General features: G+C 34.9%; 2 protein-coding genes across 3 annotated transcripts; both read right to left on the bottom strand.

Annotated features, from left to right (window-relative positions):
• Positions 1-10637: 10637 nt before the first annotated feature.
• Positions 10638-13822, bottom strand: LOC127086146 (peptidyl-prolyl cis-trans isomerase FKBP53). 2 transcript variants are annotated; one of them, XM_051026860.1, is made up of 3 exons: positions 13137-13822; positions 11732-11999; positions 10638-11402 (listed from the first exon to the last, which is right to left on the bottom strand). In XM_051026860.1, the coding sequence occupies exons 1-3, from the start codon at positions 13443-13445 to the stop codon at positions 11017-11019; spliced, it is 963 nt and encodes a 320-aa protein (XP_050882817.1). In that variant the 5' UTR covers positions 13446-13822; the 3' UTR covers positions 10638-11016. The 2 variants fall into 2 exon arrangements, with proteins under 2 accessions (XP_050882817.1, XP_050882818.1); XM_051026861.1 differs by having other exon boundaries at positions 11732-11996.
• Positions 13823-15387: 1565 nt separating this feature from the next.
• Positions 15388-18523, bottom strand: LOC127078827 (uncharacterized). The gene is made up of 5 exons (XM_051019249.1): positions 17776-18523; positions 17098-17260; positions 16394-16847; positions 15943-16286; positions 15388-15868 (listed from the first exon to the last, which is right to left on the bottom strand). Exons 1-5 carry the CDS (start codon positions 18521-18523, stop codon positions 15388-15390), a joined length of 2190 nt encoding a protein of 729 aa, XP_050875206.1.
• Positions 18524-18756: the final 233 nt, after the last annotated feature.

Genomic DNA, 18756 nt, shown 5'->3' with positions numbered 1-18756 from the left:
CATGAGATGTGATCATCAGTCTATATACATAATAGTCTTAATGTTTTAATGTTATCCCACTTCACAACAAAGCTCGCCTACGGATACTTTAAGAATAATGTCCTTATATTTAATGGGATATCATGATTAAGTCACACTTGATACATTAAATGGACTATCTATTCTAGGGACTTTATTAAACAAACATAATAAAAAAAAAAGCCTTTTATTATTAATAAATAATTCGATACAAGTACCAAAAGTATATGGCCTCTAGGGCTTACACCAACACTTCCGACGCATGAGAAACAAAGGAAGTGGAGGAGCCCAAGAAAAAGGTATTTCTTTCTTCTTTGACTTCTTTATCACCTGAACTAGTCTTCATAGTTTTACCTTTTAGATTCGAAAGTGTGATCTCGACTCTCCTACCAACAAATCCAAGAAGAAGAAAAAGAAAATTACAAATTCTTCACCCTAGGTACATCATTGATTTCTATCTTTGTGATCTTTTAAGCAATGCTTATTTGATTCGATTTAATCTTTCCAAGCGACTCCAAAGCCCAAAAAGATTCAGGCTGAAAAGGAAATATCATAGGAGACTGAGGAAGCTCTTATATTCTCAAGGTAGAAATCTAAAAATTCTCCTAAGTTGAACGTCAGCCAGAAAAATTAAAACACCCCAAAAAAATCCAAACCCAATAAAGACAACGCAACCTCGACCGTTAGACCTTCCACACAGATCAAAGGGAAAGAAATCACGACAAGAAAGGATGAAAATGATAAAGTAGAAAGGCAAGACATGACTCAAGACCTCCCCCCTCCAAATAATGAAGAAATCAACAAACCTCAAGATAAGTCGGTCATAAAACCGAAAGCAACTGACTCCAAGGTATCTTTGTTGCACTTTGTAGATCTTACATGATCTTTTACTTTACACTTAAAGAGATTGCACACCGTCGAGCCAAAATCCTTGAGCTGAATAAAGAGATTGAAAACTTGGAGAAAGAGAAGGAAGAGATGGCCTAGGAAAAATCACTCCCCATAAGAGAGATGATTGACGAAGAGGCCATTAGGGGTTTCGGACATGCGGAAGCGGCTCCCAACCTAGGGCTTGAAGTAAATTTCTTAGAAGAAATTCATGACCAACTAATTTCCAGGCCCGACTTCTCTAATACCAAGCTTGAGAAGTTCAAGTCAAAGTTTCCAGCTTAGATTTCACTTCTTTTACTTTCCCTTGCTTTTCCCATTTTGTAATGACTATGCCATTTTGGCACTTTTACTTTTCTAATGCATATTATTCTTTAGCAATTCAAATTTCTTATAGCATAGGCTTATACCTCTTAATGTATTTACCATTTACTCTTAGAATTTGTTTATAAAGTGCTAACTCTTCGCTCTCATAAGCATTGTTAAAAAATGTTTGAACAACTCGAAATGGGCTCTCCCAATTAGGAGACCACTTGCCTAGAGCTTTGTCTCTTTGATCCATCGATAAGATGACTTTCCAAACATAATCTCCAAACGAAAACACTTTTGACTTAACCGTCTTATTATAAGCTCTGGCTATTTGTTCTTTTTGTCGTATTAAAACATCCAACGTTGCCAACCTTTCTTCATCCAGATCAACCATTTCATCCAACATCACGTTCCAATACTGGTAAGATGGAATCTCGTTCTACCTTTGAATTCGAACTGATTGCAAACAAATCTCAACAGGCAAAACAAATTCATGTTCGTAGCTCAATAGAAACAAAGTTGTATTTATTGCCTCTTTGGGAGAAGTTCGGCATGCCCACAAAACCTGGTCTAATGTTTTATGCCAATTCTTTGGTTTCTTCCCAACGTGCTTCTTTATTAAACCAACAACAATCTTATTGGAAGATTCGACTTGCCCATTTGCTTGAGCATAATAAGGAGTCAAAGTAAATAATTTAATCCCCATTTCATAGGCAAATTCCTGCACCTTACGACCAGTGAACACCGACCTTTGGTATGTCGTGATGGTCTCTGGAGTTCCAAGCCTATAAATGATATGCTTCTGGATGAATTCTACTATAGCATCTTGGTCAGTATTGACTAAAGGAACTACTTCGATCGATTTTGTAAAATAATCAATACCAATCAGAATATATTTTGACTTTTAGAGGATGCAATTCGAATTTCTCCAATCAAATATAAAGCATATCCTCTTAATGGCCATGGCTTTACCACCACATGCAATTCACTTGCAGGAACGTGTTGTATGCCAGAATGAATCTAAAACTCCTGACAACCCTTAGCAAAGTCAATACAACCCTTCAACATTATGGGCCAATAAACACCTTGGAGACACAACAACCACCTCATCTTGTGCCCCACTTGATGAGCACGACATGCCCACTATGAACACTCGATACAGCCAAATATGCCTTTCCTTCACTAAGGCATTTGAGCAATACTCCCTCAGGTGTCTTCTTAAATAATTCATTACCTATGACCACATGATTCAAAGATCTATACTTAACCTTTCGATTCGTCGATCTGACTGGGTTATCTAGGTAACTAACTATTTGTTTTCTCCAATCAGTATCAGCCAAATTTTCAATAGTATAGATCTCGAAGTTTTCTGGATCTACTGATCCCAGCTTCGTTAGTGTTAGATTTGATGGGGAGAGTCTTGTTAACTGTACCCTTCCTCGAACCTCAATCAAGTCATTTAACCTTTCTTTGGTCATTTTATACCCTGAAGCAAGTTGTGCTAATTTTTTGGCTTCTTGGTTCTCAAGTCTAGGAACATGTTGGATATCCACAAAGTTGAAACACTTGATCAGTCAATTCACTATGACAAAATACATGATTAAGTTCTCCTTAATACATATGTATTCCTTCGTTATCTGCTTTACTACTAATTTAGAATCTCCTTTTATTTCGACTTGTTTTGCCTCCAATTCTAACAAGATTTCAAGTTCGGCTATTAAAGCTTCGTACTCAGCCTCACTGTTTGAGCAAGAACCATTGATCCTATATTTAAACTCAGTCGGAATCTTGTTTGGTGAAACAATCAAAATTCCAACACCAGTCTCATTCTTATGTCTGGAACCATCGAAATATAACTTCCAATGCTCCATTTCCAACTAGTTCAAAGGAGTTTCGGCCATCGTGTGATCCACGATAAATTCGGCAACCACATGCCCTTTCATAACCTTTAAAGGCATATATGTAAGGGGATACTCTGTTAAAGCAAATGTCCATTTTCCAATTTGACTACGCAAAATTGGTTTAGACAACATATGCTTAATAATATTGAAATGGGAAAATACGTAGACATCCACTGGCTTTATGTAATGCTTTAATTTCATACCATAAAAGTACAAACAAAAGCACATGTTTTCTATAAGACTATACCTAGCTTATGCATCATTTAAGACTCGAGTGAGGTAATATATGGCTCTTTCGACACTATTATCATCATCCTGCGCTAACATACTTCCTATAGTAAAGTCTGAGGAATAAATGTACAACTTCATCCATTTATTCCTAGTTTGAGGGGACAAAATAGGAGGATTTTTTATGCACTCCTTTATTTCGTCAAACACCCTTTGATTCTCTTGCTGCCACACAAACCATTCCTTCTTCAGGAGGAGTAGTGGCGAAAATGCTCAAACCTTTCCCTTGAGGTTTGATATGAACCTCCTTAGAAAGTTGATATTCCCCAAAATAAATTGCAGCTCTTTCTTAGTCGAAGGGGGCTTTGTCTCCCTAATGGCCTTCGTTTTATTTTGATTTATCTCGATTCCTTTTTATGGACCAAGAAACCAAGAAATCCCCCTGCCTGCACACAAAAAGCACACTTCAGAGAGTTCATTTTTAACATGTGCTTCATCATCCTTTTGAATGAGCGTCTAAGGTGGTTGAGGTGACCATTACCTAACACGGATTAACAACTATATCATCAATATATATTTGCATAAATGTTTCAATATAGTCATGAAAGATAGAATTCATCACCCTATGGTAAGTTGTACCAACATTCTTCAAGCCAAATAACATCACTATCCACTCGTAGGTGCCTAAAGCTCTTGGGCATCAAAATGTTGTCTTTGGCATATTTTCATCTGCAATGAAATTTTGGTTATAATTAGAATAACCATCTATCATACTAAGAAATTCAAAACTCGCTGCTGAGTCGACCAACATTTTAGTGACATACATTGGACATTCGTCCTTTGGGGTTGCAGCGTTCAGATCTCTGAAATTGATGCAAACCCTTAACGTTCCATTTTTATTAATTACTAGAACGATATTCACAATCCATTCGACATGCCTTGTCGTTCTTATGAACTTTCTTCTTAGGAGTATTTTGATCTCCTCCTTTATCTTAAACATGATTTCGGGGGCAAACCGCTTAGGCGTCTGCTTGAATGGCTTCTTCCCCGTCTTTATTGGCAGTTTTAATTCCACCAAATCCCTTCTCAAACCTGGAATTCATTATAATCCCAAGAAAAACAAACCTTAAATTCATGAAGTAACTTAATTACCTTTAACATTAAATTTGAATCGATGTTGGTGTTGATATAAGTCGGCCTTTTGATAGATCGATCTCCCAAATCTATTTCTTCATGTGGATCTTGAGGATGCATCTTTGCGCTAGACACACCTGGATCCTTCTCAAAATCTAAAGGCTCATCGTCATAGATGCAATCGAGCCTCTGGTCTTTCCTACCATAATCTTCTAAGCTTGTTAACTGCAACTCTTCGACCGGTTGAGGTCCAACAATGATCCTCTAACTTACGTTGAACACTTTTATCTCATTGGCTTCGATAACCATATGTGGTATTTCGGTTTTCAAAGTCACTTTTATTCTGTTCTCGGCTACATAATCCGAAATTCACTTCAATGCGTTGACTTCAGATATCAGCATCAAATTCGTCTCCCCAGCCAGTTTGTCGGATTGTGTCTGAGTCATAAAACGTCTCCCCCGTGATTTCTATATCCCATGTGAACCTATGGGTAGGGTGGAGTTTCAAAGAGTAAAATTCCTCCTATATAGGCATGTAAGCTAACACTGCTGGTGTGCAAAGCGCTGTATTAGCCAAATTTTTGTCGAAATTTCTTTTGTCTACAAGGTTCACTTCTATCATGTAGTATCCTTAATCAGCCTCAATATTCTCGAATATCCCGTCTTCACGCCAGATTTCTATCCTTTGGTGGAGTGACGAAGGCACTTCCCCCACTTCATGTATCTACTCTCGCCCCAATAACAAGTTATAACTAGCTCTTAACGTTATAACCATGAAGACTATGGGTCGAGTTATGGATCCCACTGTTATGTCCACTTGGATAACTCCCATAGTTTGTCCAATCTTACCCTCATAATTGGAAAGCAACATGTTATGGGGCCTCAAGTCTATATTGATATTTCCTATTTTGGCCAACAAAAAATGAGGCATCAAATTCACAGATGCCTCACCATCCACCAAAATTTTGTTCACCGTAGTGCCATCGACTTTTTCCCTTATAAAGAGGGGCTTCAAACGGCTTTTCATACCCTCATGGGGCCTTTCGAAAAACGTATTTTATTCTTCAATACACCCATTGTTCATCACAAAGTAACATACCGGTTTGTGTTTCGCCAACTCTTCCTCGTCAAAAACGTCAATCTCAACAACTTTTGTCACACAGTCGTACTCCCTAGGGAGTACAGAAACTACATTGCACAACACGTCGAAATCCTCTTCCGACTCATAATCGAAATTGTCTGTCACTAATTCACCCTCATTCGCATTCTCTTCTTCCTTGAACTTTCCCTTCGACTGACTTGTCTTAGGAGAAAACAATTTCCTTCCCACCGGCTTCTTCGCCTAGTCATTTGCTCGATTTTGATATTGCTTATTGTTGCTTGACTCTGCAACATCCCTCTCATCTTTTTTCTTTCTTTGGAATCTCCTCCACTACGTCCTAGAGATGGGGTTTTTGCTTTTGTAATTACAAGACTCATACAAGCACCTCTCCGACATTTGGAAATTCTCTCGAGAAGTCATAGAAGACCCTCGACCCATTTCAAAGTTCCTCCACTTAGGTTTTCCAGCTTGCTCTTTATCAGCATGTTTGTCCACCTCCCCTGATGAGCATTAGACGTAGGCATGTAAGTATTAGGCCCGACCTTCTACTGAGCAGGGGCATGTTCCTTCTTCTAAGGAACCCCCTCTTATCGAAATAAAATTAGGGCATATTCTTCCTCTAATTTTCCCTCTCTTTTGCTTTTTGGGCGCTATCGACCTTTCTTGTAGCTTTCTTATCAAATACAACATTGCATCGAGGATACAACATCACCTCCAAATCTTCAACCTTACACCTATAGATAAATTCCACAAGTCTTTTACCAGCCTTCGGCTAAAAACTTTAATCTGATTTCCACTTTCCTCAAACTCAGCCATGTCGAAATCTTCAATAATTCCGACCATGTTAATCGTCACAGTCTCCATATAGCTAGCATTTCCGAGTTGTAAAGGGTCAGAGTCAATCTTCATTGGAGTATTTCCTTTAGCAAACTTTAACCTGCCTTCATTCAGTGCATTCTGAACAAGATCCCTGAAAAGAAAACACTGTGAGATCTTATTCCCTAGAAAATTATGATATTTACAAAACCCTTGTTTCTTTCTTTGTTCTAATGGTGGTACTTTTGCGCCTGAGGGCACAATACTCGACCATCTGCAACCAGCAAATCAGAAATTTCATCGCATTTGGTTACGTCGAAGGTATAAGTTTTCTTAGGGAATTTATCATTTTTCTCAAGCTCAGAGGGGTTCTTCCCATTTGCAGGTGTAAGCAACTTACACACATATGGGAGACCCGGCTCTAATTCAGCCACGTCAACCCCAGACTCCTCGACATGGCTATATTCTACCTCTGACATCAGGTCTTGGTCTTCCATATCGACGTAAGCCACACGCTCTTTCTTATCCTTGTTCTTTCTGGCCTTCTCTACCTTCAATCTTTTGACCTGTCGAACTCTATTTGCCAACTGAGCCATATCTCTTCGATATTATGTATCTAGATTCTTCCTAATGAAGTAATATAATCCTCCAGCGGCCATTTCGACAAGCTAATATCCAAGAACTTGAGTGAAGCACTTTGTTTTTAATAAACAGAATCGATTCAAGTAGTCGTCAATTGATTCAGCGAACTTTCGCTTCACGCTCGATAATTCTTTCAGACTAATCTTGGATTGCCCCATGTAAAACTGCTCATGGAACAACCTCTTTAATCGAGTCCAATCATTGATTGAATGAGTAGAAAGGGTTTTAAACCATGTGAAATAATTATTTGTGAGAGAACTAGGGAATGTCTTATTCTTAAGTTCTCATTTTATAACTATGTCTCCCGCTTCGGTCAAGTATCGAGCGATATGCTTGACGATAGACTCATTAGTGTCGCCAATGAATTTTGTGAATTTAGGGACTTTCCAGCCCCTTGGAAGTTCATTCTGCAACACGTATTCTAAAAGGGGAGATGTGTAATTTGGTCTTTGCAGGGCCATGTTTACCCCGTTCTGGGCCATTATCCTTTCGACAATGGTTGCAAGGTTATTCTCTCCTAATAGATTTCCTTGTCGAACCTGATGGATGACTTGGTCAGCGTCCTGGTTTTAATTAACTATCATAACAATTGGGTGCTCTATCTCTCTAGGTATCTCTTGTTCGACCACTTAGGGCACAACTTGTTGTCCCTGGTTTACTGTGTTTTCCTCCAAAACCGTCCATTCGTTTTGAACTTGTCTAATGATTTGGGGTTGAATAATAGGTCGAACCTGTGTTGGGTGAGCGCCAAAAAACCCAGCAATTATATTTATTTGGGTTGCCAACGGTTGGTAACTCTGATTCGTATTTTAAATCAATGGGTTGAATATCATACCCGTCTGTTGAGTTAGAGTATTTATCATATCATGGTTACTCTCATCCATTTGTTGTCTCATTTTCATTACGGAATTCACCGTAAACATTGACATTGTCTGGGAACCAAATCCCATTCCCATTTGGGGTGGCATGGTTTGATCGTGATTACCTATGGTCGGGCCAGACACCAAGATTGGAGAATACGTATTTGCAGCATTATTAACAGATGTTGCGGAATTTGTATGTAGGTTTTCCATCATTGACGTTGGCATCCTATAAGGTTGTTCATGTCCCAACATGGGCATTGTAAAACTTGTGGCGAAAGGCCTAGCCTATGTTGCCATAATTGGTCTAGGAGTCACTGGTTGACTCTGGGGTATTAAGGACAAAATTGTCCTCTCTGGTAGAGTTACTAGCGCAACTGTTGTCGATGGTATGGTTGTAGTACTAGCACTCGAAGGGATTGGTTCAATCGACATTGCGGCGACTATGCCTGCCCCAGTGCTATTAGAGGACTGTTCTCCATTGTTATTTCTGGGAATTTCCATTCTCTTTATGTATTTCTGTACAGGTCTCCTAACTTCTCTCTTTGTTATTTTACCACACCTTAGTCACATGCACACTCACAAAATGAGAAGTTAACAATAGAATGAAGAACTATAATTTTCAAAATGCAAAGTAAAAATAACACACAAAAGGGTCCCATCGGGTGTGTCAATTTGTTTACTTGAAAATTTGGTAAATAAAACAAGTTTATATTAATACTTAAGGGATTAAACTCGAAAATATTCTGAAACATGTTTGTATGTATTTAAACCTTTGAACAATATTTTACTATTGAAATCAAAGGGTAATATTTGAAAAGTAACGATGTGACTTTGAACAAGATTTAGAATTCAAGGATTTGAAAATGAAAGTGACTAAAATCGAAATGCAGGACGAAGTAAAATGACAAGAATTATAATGCGAAATCGAAATGTAACTCAATGCAGGAAAAATGAGCTTGAATGTAAAAGTGTTTGAAATTTATAAATGTGGAATGCATACGTACACTTTCTTCACTCGTTTCTTAAATGCACAGATACTTTGAGCTTACAAAAATGTGAGTAGAATTACGGACCCCTTACTACATGAACATGAGCCTCTTTATATACTAATCTAAAATAACTATCTACGAACGGTCGACTAACCTTGTCACTACACGTCTCAATCTCATGCAGTCGTTCGTTTTCTTCGACGAGTCTCCACGTGTCTTCGAGTAACCGCTCATTTCAAATCAATTTTCGTTCTTTTAACACCATTAAAATATCTTAACTACTTCTACTGGTCACCAGAAATTAACTCAATTATGTCGAAATCACTAGGATCGATGATGTTGAGACAACATACTTTGTAGTACTTTCCACATGCAGTATCAAGTCGACATTGTTTCCATTATAATGATGAACTTCAACCTTAGCCAACATAGCATTGTACTCAATCAAACGACAACTGACCAACATACTCAAAATTTTGCTAAGTCCCAAAACTTTAACAATGTTCTTCAACTTCCAGCTATTTTGATATTAGATCAACTCGACCTCCAGTTGACTACATTCAATTTCAACCCTCCACATGACATACTTATTGTCCATTTCAATACACTTTCTCATAACGACATTACTTATATTTTTTTAAATTAAAGAGAATGCCGACGAGGCTAATACTATTGATGATTGTGAAGTAATACTTCTGCTATGGTGTGTGTGTTTTTTTGGTATATGGTGCATTGCATGCATCTGATACATAAATTAAAAATTTAGCAAAAAGTTGAAATTATATCCAAACTCAACCTGAATCCAGTCACACCCAAGACAAAGAGGCAAAATCTTGATTGATCAAGTAAGTCGACAATGTTAATCAACTTGGCTATGGTGAACTATCCTCAACCAAGCTTAACAAGCTGATCAAAATTGAGAAATTGCAGCTATGATGTTTCCTCGTAGTATACATATCATCATCATATTGGTTATGTCTTTTGAATTGTAATGTCGAATATCACCGGTACTCTTGCAACTTATGAAAGTTGCATATGTGTGTTTCAATATTAAATAAATGCAATGTTTTGTTGACACAATATTAAATATATGCAATGTTTTATTACTTACAGTGTTGTTCATAATGCAATGTTTTATTCCCTAACTTCAATTTCAAAACGGTATATCAAACGATATACCAAATTGAAAGTCGATAAAGAGTTTCTAAACGGTATACAAAACTAATGATTTTGGTTCGATTCTGTTTTAAATAAATTAAAACGGTTTGATTCAGTTCGAGTAAACATTTACTATGATTTAGTTCAGTTTGATTCAATTTTCTCACTGAACTCTACCATGAACAGCCCTCCTTATCAACAACTTGAATACCTTTTGTTTTTGGGTAAAAAGAATAACTTTATTTCAGTTTCATATCAACAGTTTCATATTAATACATAAGCTAGATGACAGCAAAAACAGTTTCATATTAACACATAAGCTAGAAGTCGTATTTTACCCTATCATATCAGTCAATTTTACACATCTAAAATTAATTATGGTCGCCTAAAACATAGAACCAAACACTGACTTAAAATGACTTATTTGAACTTATCCCCAAACATAAGTATTGTGAGAAGATTTAGAAAATTTTAAGAAAACAAGTTGCGACATTATATACAAGTTGTTGCTAGCTTATTTTCGTTAAGTTCTTCAAAACAACTTATGTAACATACATGAAAACAATTTAAATGATAAACACATTGCAAATAACAAGAACATAGAGATCCACTATATTTCCAGTTTCATGTTTGACTCCAAAACAAAAATCTACTAATGCTCCAATTTAAGCAGCAACACAGCGCATTTCTCTCAATTCAAACTTTTTGATCCACCATACAAGGCCATAAGAACCCCATTACACAAAAAAGTAGTTCATCTAAAGTTTTAAGCTAAAATTTTATGTGCCAAAATGTGAGTCTATAACACTTACAGCACAAATCCAAAAAAGTTTAAGACAATATCTCAGATTCACTGCAATACCACTAGTAGTAGTCACCAAGAGCCTAAAACCAACTGCTTATTCAGAATCATCATATGAACAAGGAATACAAATTCCTGTATTGATGTAAAGTAGGGCAAGGTTATTTTACCGCACAGGTTGTTGGTTATAATGATTCTTCTCCTTTTTCTTTGCTGCAGCAAGCCTTGCATTCCTTGCGGCAGCCTCTTGTGCAGCAGCTCTAGCAGCACCATCCATTTCTTTACTAGATTTCTTCTTCTTTATAGAAGCAACTTTCTTAAGACGCTCTTTCACATCGACAACAGATGGATCCTCCTCTGCATTTTCAGTGCCTGTGGCCATATAAGGCCTGTTGTTTGTTTCTGAGCTGTTGGGCTGACCGTTGGATTCTTTTGCCTCCTTGGAAGCTTTATCCTTCTTTTTCTTCTTTTTGGCATTCTTGGACTCTGCCACGATTTCTTTCTTTTCACCATCTACATCCCCATCAGCACCTTTCTTATCCTGGGATGCGCCTGCAAATACAAATTTTCAATTTCAAGAAATCAACAATAAGCTTCCTATAGTGATTGCATCTAGATAGGCACATATGTCATTCTTCTCTAAGGAAAACAAAAACTATAAATGCTTGAATACAACAACTCATAATTGAAACAGAAAACCTGTAAGCAAAAAAAAAAGAAGAAAATGGAGGTAGATCTTTGAACAAAAGCATGAAATATCCAAACGAGGAAAGACCAATAGTGTAGAACAAAGTCATGAGCAACAGCAAATCAATAACCTGGACTCACAAAAATAAACAGTAGTCCTGCAATAATGCACAAAGCAGCTCTAAATAAACTACCTTGTGACTCCTCTTGACCTTGACCATCATTACTTTCTTTCGGTGCAACTCCAAAATCAGCTAAAAGAGCCTCAAGCTCTTCAAGTTCCTTTTTCTTCCTTTCCTTTTTGGAGAGTTGCCGTTCTGCCTCCTTTGGTACCACAGGAACTTCAGCATGCTTCTTAAGCTCAGGTTCAGGTTTCACATCGTGCTCTGGTTCTGGTTCATGATCTTGCTCTTCCTCCTCCTCATCCCCTTCGTCTAAAATATCTTCCTCACTCTCAGTCTCCTATTAAAAATCATTTAAGTATCAAATTTGAAACAACACAAGATTTATCACACCATTTAAAGCAATAAACCACACCAAGACAACACATAGGCAAATCACTGCATACTTATATCACTGGCATTTAGCACATAAGAAAAACATGTGATAGACAGTCCAAAGTTTATCATTATCACTCAAACGAACTCTAATTGCCAATATATAGCAATAGAACAAACTAAAGCACACCAAGAAAACACATAGGCAAATCGCTGCATACTTACATCACCAGCATTTAGCCCATAAAAAAATGTGATAGACAATCCAAAGTTTATCATTATCACTCAAAGGAACTCTATCTGCCAATAGCACTAGAACAAACTAAACAAAACCATATTATCCTCTCAAAGACAAAAATACTACCTGGAAGAAACCATCAAGATTCAAGTATCCTAATAAGAATAGTCATAACCAAAGACAAGTAGACGAGTAAAGGACATATCACACAAGTATAATCATGATCCATGTATCCTAATAAGGACAGCAATAAGCCTATAACCAAAGCCAAGTAAGCGCGTAAAGGAAATGTATCATGCAAACACATCTTTGGTGAAAATATTCATTCAAATTTTACTTGATATAAGCATGTTGGTAAGTATTTGAAGAGTTTAAGGGTGGTATATCTTACTAAATACCTACAACATATTTTCAACTTATATTCATAAACTAGCAAAAAAGTTGCATAGTTTCATCTTATTCCCATTTCAATTGTAAATCAACCTATACATAAACATTTTGTAATAAACAGATTCTATAAAACATAATAATGACAACTAATCAAACTACCCTACATATCAATAGTTATCAACAATACAAGCAATGCAACCCAAAAAAGATCAATGTATGAATAAACAATCAACAACAACATTAATAATAATAACAAAAACCTCAAGATTGTCCTGTTTGTCGTCTACAAAATGCCATCTAAATCTCAATTAACATCTAAACTAGGAACTAACAAACAAGACAACTAATTGGGACTTATACAGCAAATATTTCATTTCATTCAAGAAAACCAATATACCAAATCCAAACCAAAACAATCCAAACAGATAAATGACATAATCCTTAAAATGAGTAACAAGACATTAAGAAAAAAACCTCAAAAATTTCTGGCTTGTCCTCACTGTGTTGGGGGTCGGAAACAGACCAAACAGATTGAGGCGGTGCAGTGGTGGCATAATAATCATCATCATCATCCACATCAGCCCATGAAGTTGCATTCAGTGGGGCCACAGCCCAAAACACTTTGGAATCCGATTCAGATTCCAATTTCACCGATTTGGAACCCTTGCTCTTTCTCTCCTTATCCGATTTCTTCTTCTTCTTCAAGGTATCAAGCGCCGCAAAAACATTGGTGTTGTTAATTACCAACGAACCATCGTCCCTTCTGCTTCCACCACCAACCATTGTCAATCACCAACAATTCAACAACAAAATAAAAACTGCTTTAAGCGTTTAAGCGTTAATTACAGTAGTAATAGCTTCGGTTTGTATTGTCGGTTCAAATCAAAATAGTAACGGAATCGGAATCGGAATCAACTAAAATCGAAAATTTCTAGGGAAAATCGTGAATCGGTTGTTTGTATATTGAAATTCAAAGGTGGTTTCGGAGCTGGTTGAGATCTGTGATAAGATGAAAATGTGAAAAATGGGGTAAATTGAAATTAGGGTTTGGAGAAGAAATAAAGAGGCGAGAGGCAGAGAATGGTTGTGTTCGGAGTTAGGGTTACGTAAAACAAGACGGAGAAGATAACGAAACGAAACGAAAAGAACAAAGTCGTGTTAGAGCATTTATATGGACTGTTATTTTACTGTTTTATTTTATCTTTATTTTACCATTTTTTTTCTTTTTTGTTTTATTAGTGTTGTAATTAAGTAAATAATTATATTTTCCGTTCACCTCAGTTATCAGTTAAGTTATGTTTTAAAAAAGTAAAACGAAATTGAATGAAATAGAGCATTTGGTTTATTGTACTCAATTTGTTAAATTAATTCTGAAAATTGCACGCAAATTATTTAGAATAAAAGGATCAACCTCATCTACACAAACAAGACCAAAAAAAAATTCACCACCATATTTTTTTTTAATTCTCATTATATAAACAATAACATTATTCTTATATCAATCTATATATCTAATACTATTCACCCTATTTATTAGGTGAATAATATTTTTATTTTTTTTATAAATAAAAAATAATATTTCTAAAAAATATTTTTATTTTAAAAATATAAATAAATAATTTATAATTAATAAATTTAATTATTGTATTAACCATAAAAATATAGATTATTAACTATGTATTTTACTTGTAATTTATTAACCAAATTTACTCTTTCATTAATCAGTAAATTTTATAACATTAATCAAGTTCTGACATTAGAATATAAAATATAATAGAGTGTAAAGATTGATTATAATATTTTATATTTTAATGTCAGAATTTGGTTAATGTTATGATATTTGTTGGTTAATGAAGTACTAAATTTGGTTAATGAATTATAAACAAAATATGTTAATAACCTATATTTTTATGGTTAATGATGCAATAATAAAATTGGTTAATCACAAATTATATATTTATGTTATAAAAAAATTAAAAATTTAAATATTTTTTAAAAATATTCCTTTTTATAAAAAAATATTATTCATCGTATAAATACGATGAACAATATTTGATGTAGGTATTGATGTACAATTTAGGGGGTAAGAATAGCATTCCTCGTATATGAAATGTGTCTCATAGTATAAGTTTGCTTAATTAGTTAGTATTGTAAGTGTGTTGAGATTAAAAAAAAATGTGAATGACATGTAGATATTTATAAAATTTGTGTGTAATGTTCTATCTCTAATTTATGCTGAACTTATGATTTTCTCACTATCACAAAGTATTATGATTTAACATGTAATTATAGATAACAATTAATTTGATATATCTATATAATGCTAAATAGAAGAGAGAAAGCATAAGATATAGCCATGAAATAAGATATAGCCATGAAATTGAATGTGTGGCAGAAAAGAAATGCATTGCATTTCTTCAAAAGAAGTTGTAAAGTTGATAACAAATGACTCATATCATAAATATGATAAAAAAAAAAGTGCAATTCCAACATGTTTTTCAAACCAAAAACATAAAAGTTACAAAAGTCAAGGGAGTATTCAAGTTAGCTCCAAAGATTCGTCCTGGAAAAAAAATCAAGTATATAAAAAATAATATAATGAAAAATATAAACACGTTTATGAAAGAGATGAAAATGAATGATATACCTATTAAATGTTGTGAACAACTTCCTTGAAAACAACGTTAGTGGTAATTGTTGCAACAATTTTGTCTTTGTCATGAATCTAAATTTTGAGACCTTGTTTACTCTTAAAACGAGACATTGCCACATACAATTGACCATGACTAAAAACATCATTTGATAGGTATAATCCAACATTGTCTAAGGATTGACCTTGTGATTTGTTAATTGTCATAGCAAAAGAAACAATAATGGGGAATTGTCTTCGCACCAACTTAAATGGCCATGGTGATTTTGACGGGGACAGAGACATTCTAGGAACATAAATGGTGTTACCCATATTTTTTCCTGAAATTATCTTAGCTTCAATGACATGATTAACAAACCTTGTTACAGTCAGTCTTGTACCATTGTGTAAAGCTTCGGACTGATCTAAGTTGTGCATCAACATAATAGTTGTACCAATCTTTAATTTGATTGAATGATTAGGCAATCCAGAAGTTTTCAGAGCGTTTAAAAATTTAGGAGTCATGTGCTCAAATGCATCGAAGTCTGTAGTTGTTGATAATATTTCTTTTCTTCTCCTATTAATTTAAAACAAAAGAGAAATGCCATAACAATATTAATAAAAAGTATAGTATAATATTAGGATTAAAACAATGAAACAACATGTGTAATACTTGGAAGAAAAATTGTGATGTATTGATTAATATCATCGACAACTTCAATTGTTGAAGTCAATATTGCACGACTTTGCAGATATTTGGGATCGTGGTAGTTATGTATCATATCGGGATAGGTACTCTCCACAATAGCCACAATAGGATTTGAGAAATTAGAAATTATAAACTCATCTGGAATTGAAATGTCAACATAACCATCGTCAGGCTCAGATAAGGTATCATCTCCTATATGCAATATCCACTCAGAAAATAAGCGGACTTCCTCTTTGTTATACCACTTTGAAGGCACATATTTTTTTGTAAGCTTGAGGACTCTACACTGATCACAAATATAAAAGCATTAATTGTTGCATGAATAATATCAGATCTACTACCTCTTGGAATAACTGGGAGAATTTGTCTGAAATCACCACCAAAAACTACTACTTTTCCTCCAAATAGTTTCTTAGAAACTTGAGGAATATCACTCATAATATCTTTCAAAGATTTATCTAGAGCTTCAAAACAAAACTTGTTAGCCATTTGAGTCTCATCCCATATAATAAGATTTGTCAACCTTAAAAGGTCAACAAGTTCATCTTTTTTGTCAATGTTGCAAATTGAGGATTCTAAATTAGGGACAGGAATCTTAAACCTAGAATGGGCGGTTCTTCCACCTAGTAACAACAAACTTGCAATCTCACTTGAGGCAACAGGCAAAACAATTTTGTGTTTATAACGTAGTGTTGCAGCCAAAGTGTTCCACATAAATGTTTTACCTGTTCCATCATAGCCATATAAAAAAAAAACTCCACCATTTTGTCTTTCTACCGCATCCATGACTTCAGAATAAATGTGTTTCTCTTTACCTACAAATAAAACTAACGTGACATTATGTTGACTATGACAACATGAATGAGAAATGTATATTATTAATTATGAAATAAGAGAAAGGGCATTCAAGCGTTAAGAAAAATAGCATAACATAAAGGGCATATGAGCATAATCATATATGATAATTAGTAATGTTGTTTGAAAAAAAATGAAATGTTACAATATATTTCTTATGCTACATGAAAGGATGGTCAATATACCTGTAAGAGAAGAGAACAAATTATCAAAAATTTGTGTTTTGAGGAATTGGATCATACTATATATCTTTATAAACCAGTTGATTTCCAATAAAAGTAACTACAAAGTCATTTGGATACGACGTCGGCTTAAAGTCCTTCAAACTTCTATTGTTCTTTTGTAACTGAATTTCTATTGCAATAAGCATCAGTTCTTTGATTTCTTCATCAGTAAGTGTTAATTCTATTTTAGCAAAAACAAATAATCGTAGAAAAAAATTAGTTATTGCATAATAGTAACAATTTTAAATAAAAGTTTCATATTAGAGGTACCTGGATTTCTGCTCAAAATACGCTTCTCGTAAAGAATACCATCAGACAAGTATTGTCATGTTTTACTCCAAACATGCTATGGTATATTCATTGATGATGATAGCAACATAGTAACAAATAACTTCCGTAAAAAAACACCAGAACCCTAAACATGTGCCTCTTTTAAAGCCTCAATAAATTCTCTATCATCTTGTAGAAATCTCATAGCAAAACATGCTTCTCTAAAAGTCTTATGTTGGAAACCATCAATCTTTTTAATGTCATCATAACTAATAGGTCATTTCTTGACAGTCAACAACATCCATAAATAATATAATTCACTTGTGCTTTGAGGAACCCAAATAAAACGACCAATAGTATACCCTATTTTCCTAGGCTTCCAACTTCTGCTCCGTTTATGGTAAACAAATTTAGATACAAAGTCACCATATGTCAACAATTTATCTTCATCAAAGATTTTCTTAGCTTCAAACCATGTTGTAAACATAGATTCGGTAACACTTGGTTTGAGTAAAACATTTCCAATTTGCTCAAAGTCTTTGTAGTAAACTGAATTCTCTCCTTCCATGTGAAAAAACAATCTCTCAACTATTGGTTTCCTATCGTGTATAGAATATGAGAAAATCCTCCAACATGCCTCACTTGGGGAGATGTAACGACAATTTAGATATTTCTTGATTTCATCAATGCTCTTCTTCTCACCAATTATATTTTCATCCGAAGATTGAATAACAACTGAAATTCTATCAGAACCTTTGTTGATATACTTGAATAAGTATTTAATAGAAGTACTCTGATTGCACCATTCCATGTTGATGTGTGCTTCATACTTTAACAATAAACTTGGGTTGTGAGGTACTACATGTCCATTGTGAAGGATGATTCCATTTTTATCAATTGTGTGTCCATTATCTTTTCTCCTATAAACAGGATAGCCATCTTGATCAACTATAGTTGTTGGCTGAAATTTCTTGGGGTAATACTTGGAGCATTTGCCATCTTTCATGTAAGGTGATCTTAGATTTTCCAAACCACAAGGTCCATGAACCATATGAGTTTTAACCAAATTGTATAGCTTAGGATCCTTGTTTGGGTCGAGCACTTCCGCACTGATTATTTTGTCAATATCTTCAGGTTTTGGATACTTGTTAGAAGGATGCAAAAATATCAACATATGAGCATGTGGCAGGCCTCTCTTTTAAAACTCAATGGTGTACATATCTAGAAATTTAGAATAAATCAATAAGTAACTTTTAGTAATAGAAATGAAATTGTAAAGTAAGGGCGAGAAATCAGAACTTACATGCAAGGACTTTGCCTAAGACACCCATCTTTGTCAAATCTGATAGTAGTTGATCAAACTTAATTTTAAAAACCCGTGACATCACATCGGGATGATCTTGTGCT

Source organism: Lathyrus oleraceus, chromosome 5, assembly GCF_024323335.1.
Source record: "Lathyrus oleraceus cultivar Zhongwan6 chromosome 5, CAAS_Psat_ZW6_1.0, whole genome shotgun sequence".
Taxonomy (NCBI): domain Eukaryota; kingdom Viridiplantae; phylum Streptophyta; class Magnoliopsida; order Fabales; family Fabaceae; genus Lathyrus; species Lathyrus oleraceus.
This window is presented reverse-complemented; position numbering and strand designations above follow the sequence as displayed.

What these genes read in the sequence shown, in the direction of transcription:
- LOC127078827 (XM_051019249.1), bottom strand. Translation starts at nt 18,523, where the DNA reads ATGTTGATATTTTTGCATCCTTCTAACAAGTATCCAAAACCTGAAGAT. An exon ending in AGATAAATTGTTGACATATG is followed by an intron (nt 17,261 to 17,775) that starts GTGACTTTGTAT and finishes TTGCTAAAATAG; the next exon opens with AATTAACACTTACTGATGAA. An exon ending in ATTACACATGTTGTTTCATT is followed by an intron (nt 15,869 to 15,942) that starts GTTTTAATCCTA and finishes TTAAATTAATAG; the next exon opens with GAGAAGAAAAGAAATATTAT.
- LOC127086146 (XM_051026860.1), bottom strand. Translation starts at nt 13,445, where the DNA reads ATGGTTGGTGGTGGAAGCAGAAGGGACGATGGTTCGTTGGTAATTAAC. An exon ending in ACAAGCCAGAAATTTTTGAG is followed by an intron (nt 12,000 to 13,136) that starts GTTTTTTTCTTA and finishes GATTTTTAATAG; the next exon opens with GAGACTGAGAGTGAGGAAGA. An exon ending in AGGTCAAGAGGAGTCACAAG is followed by an intron (nt 11,403 to 11,731) that starts GTAGTTTATTTA and finishes TTGTATTTGCAG; the next exon opens with GCGCATCCCAGGATAAGAAA.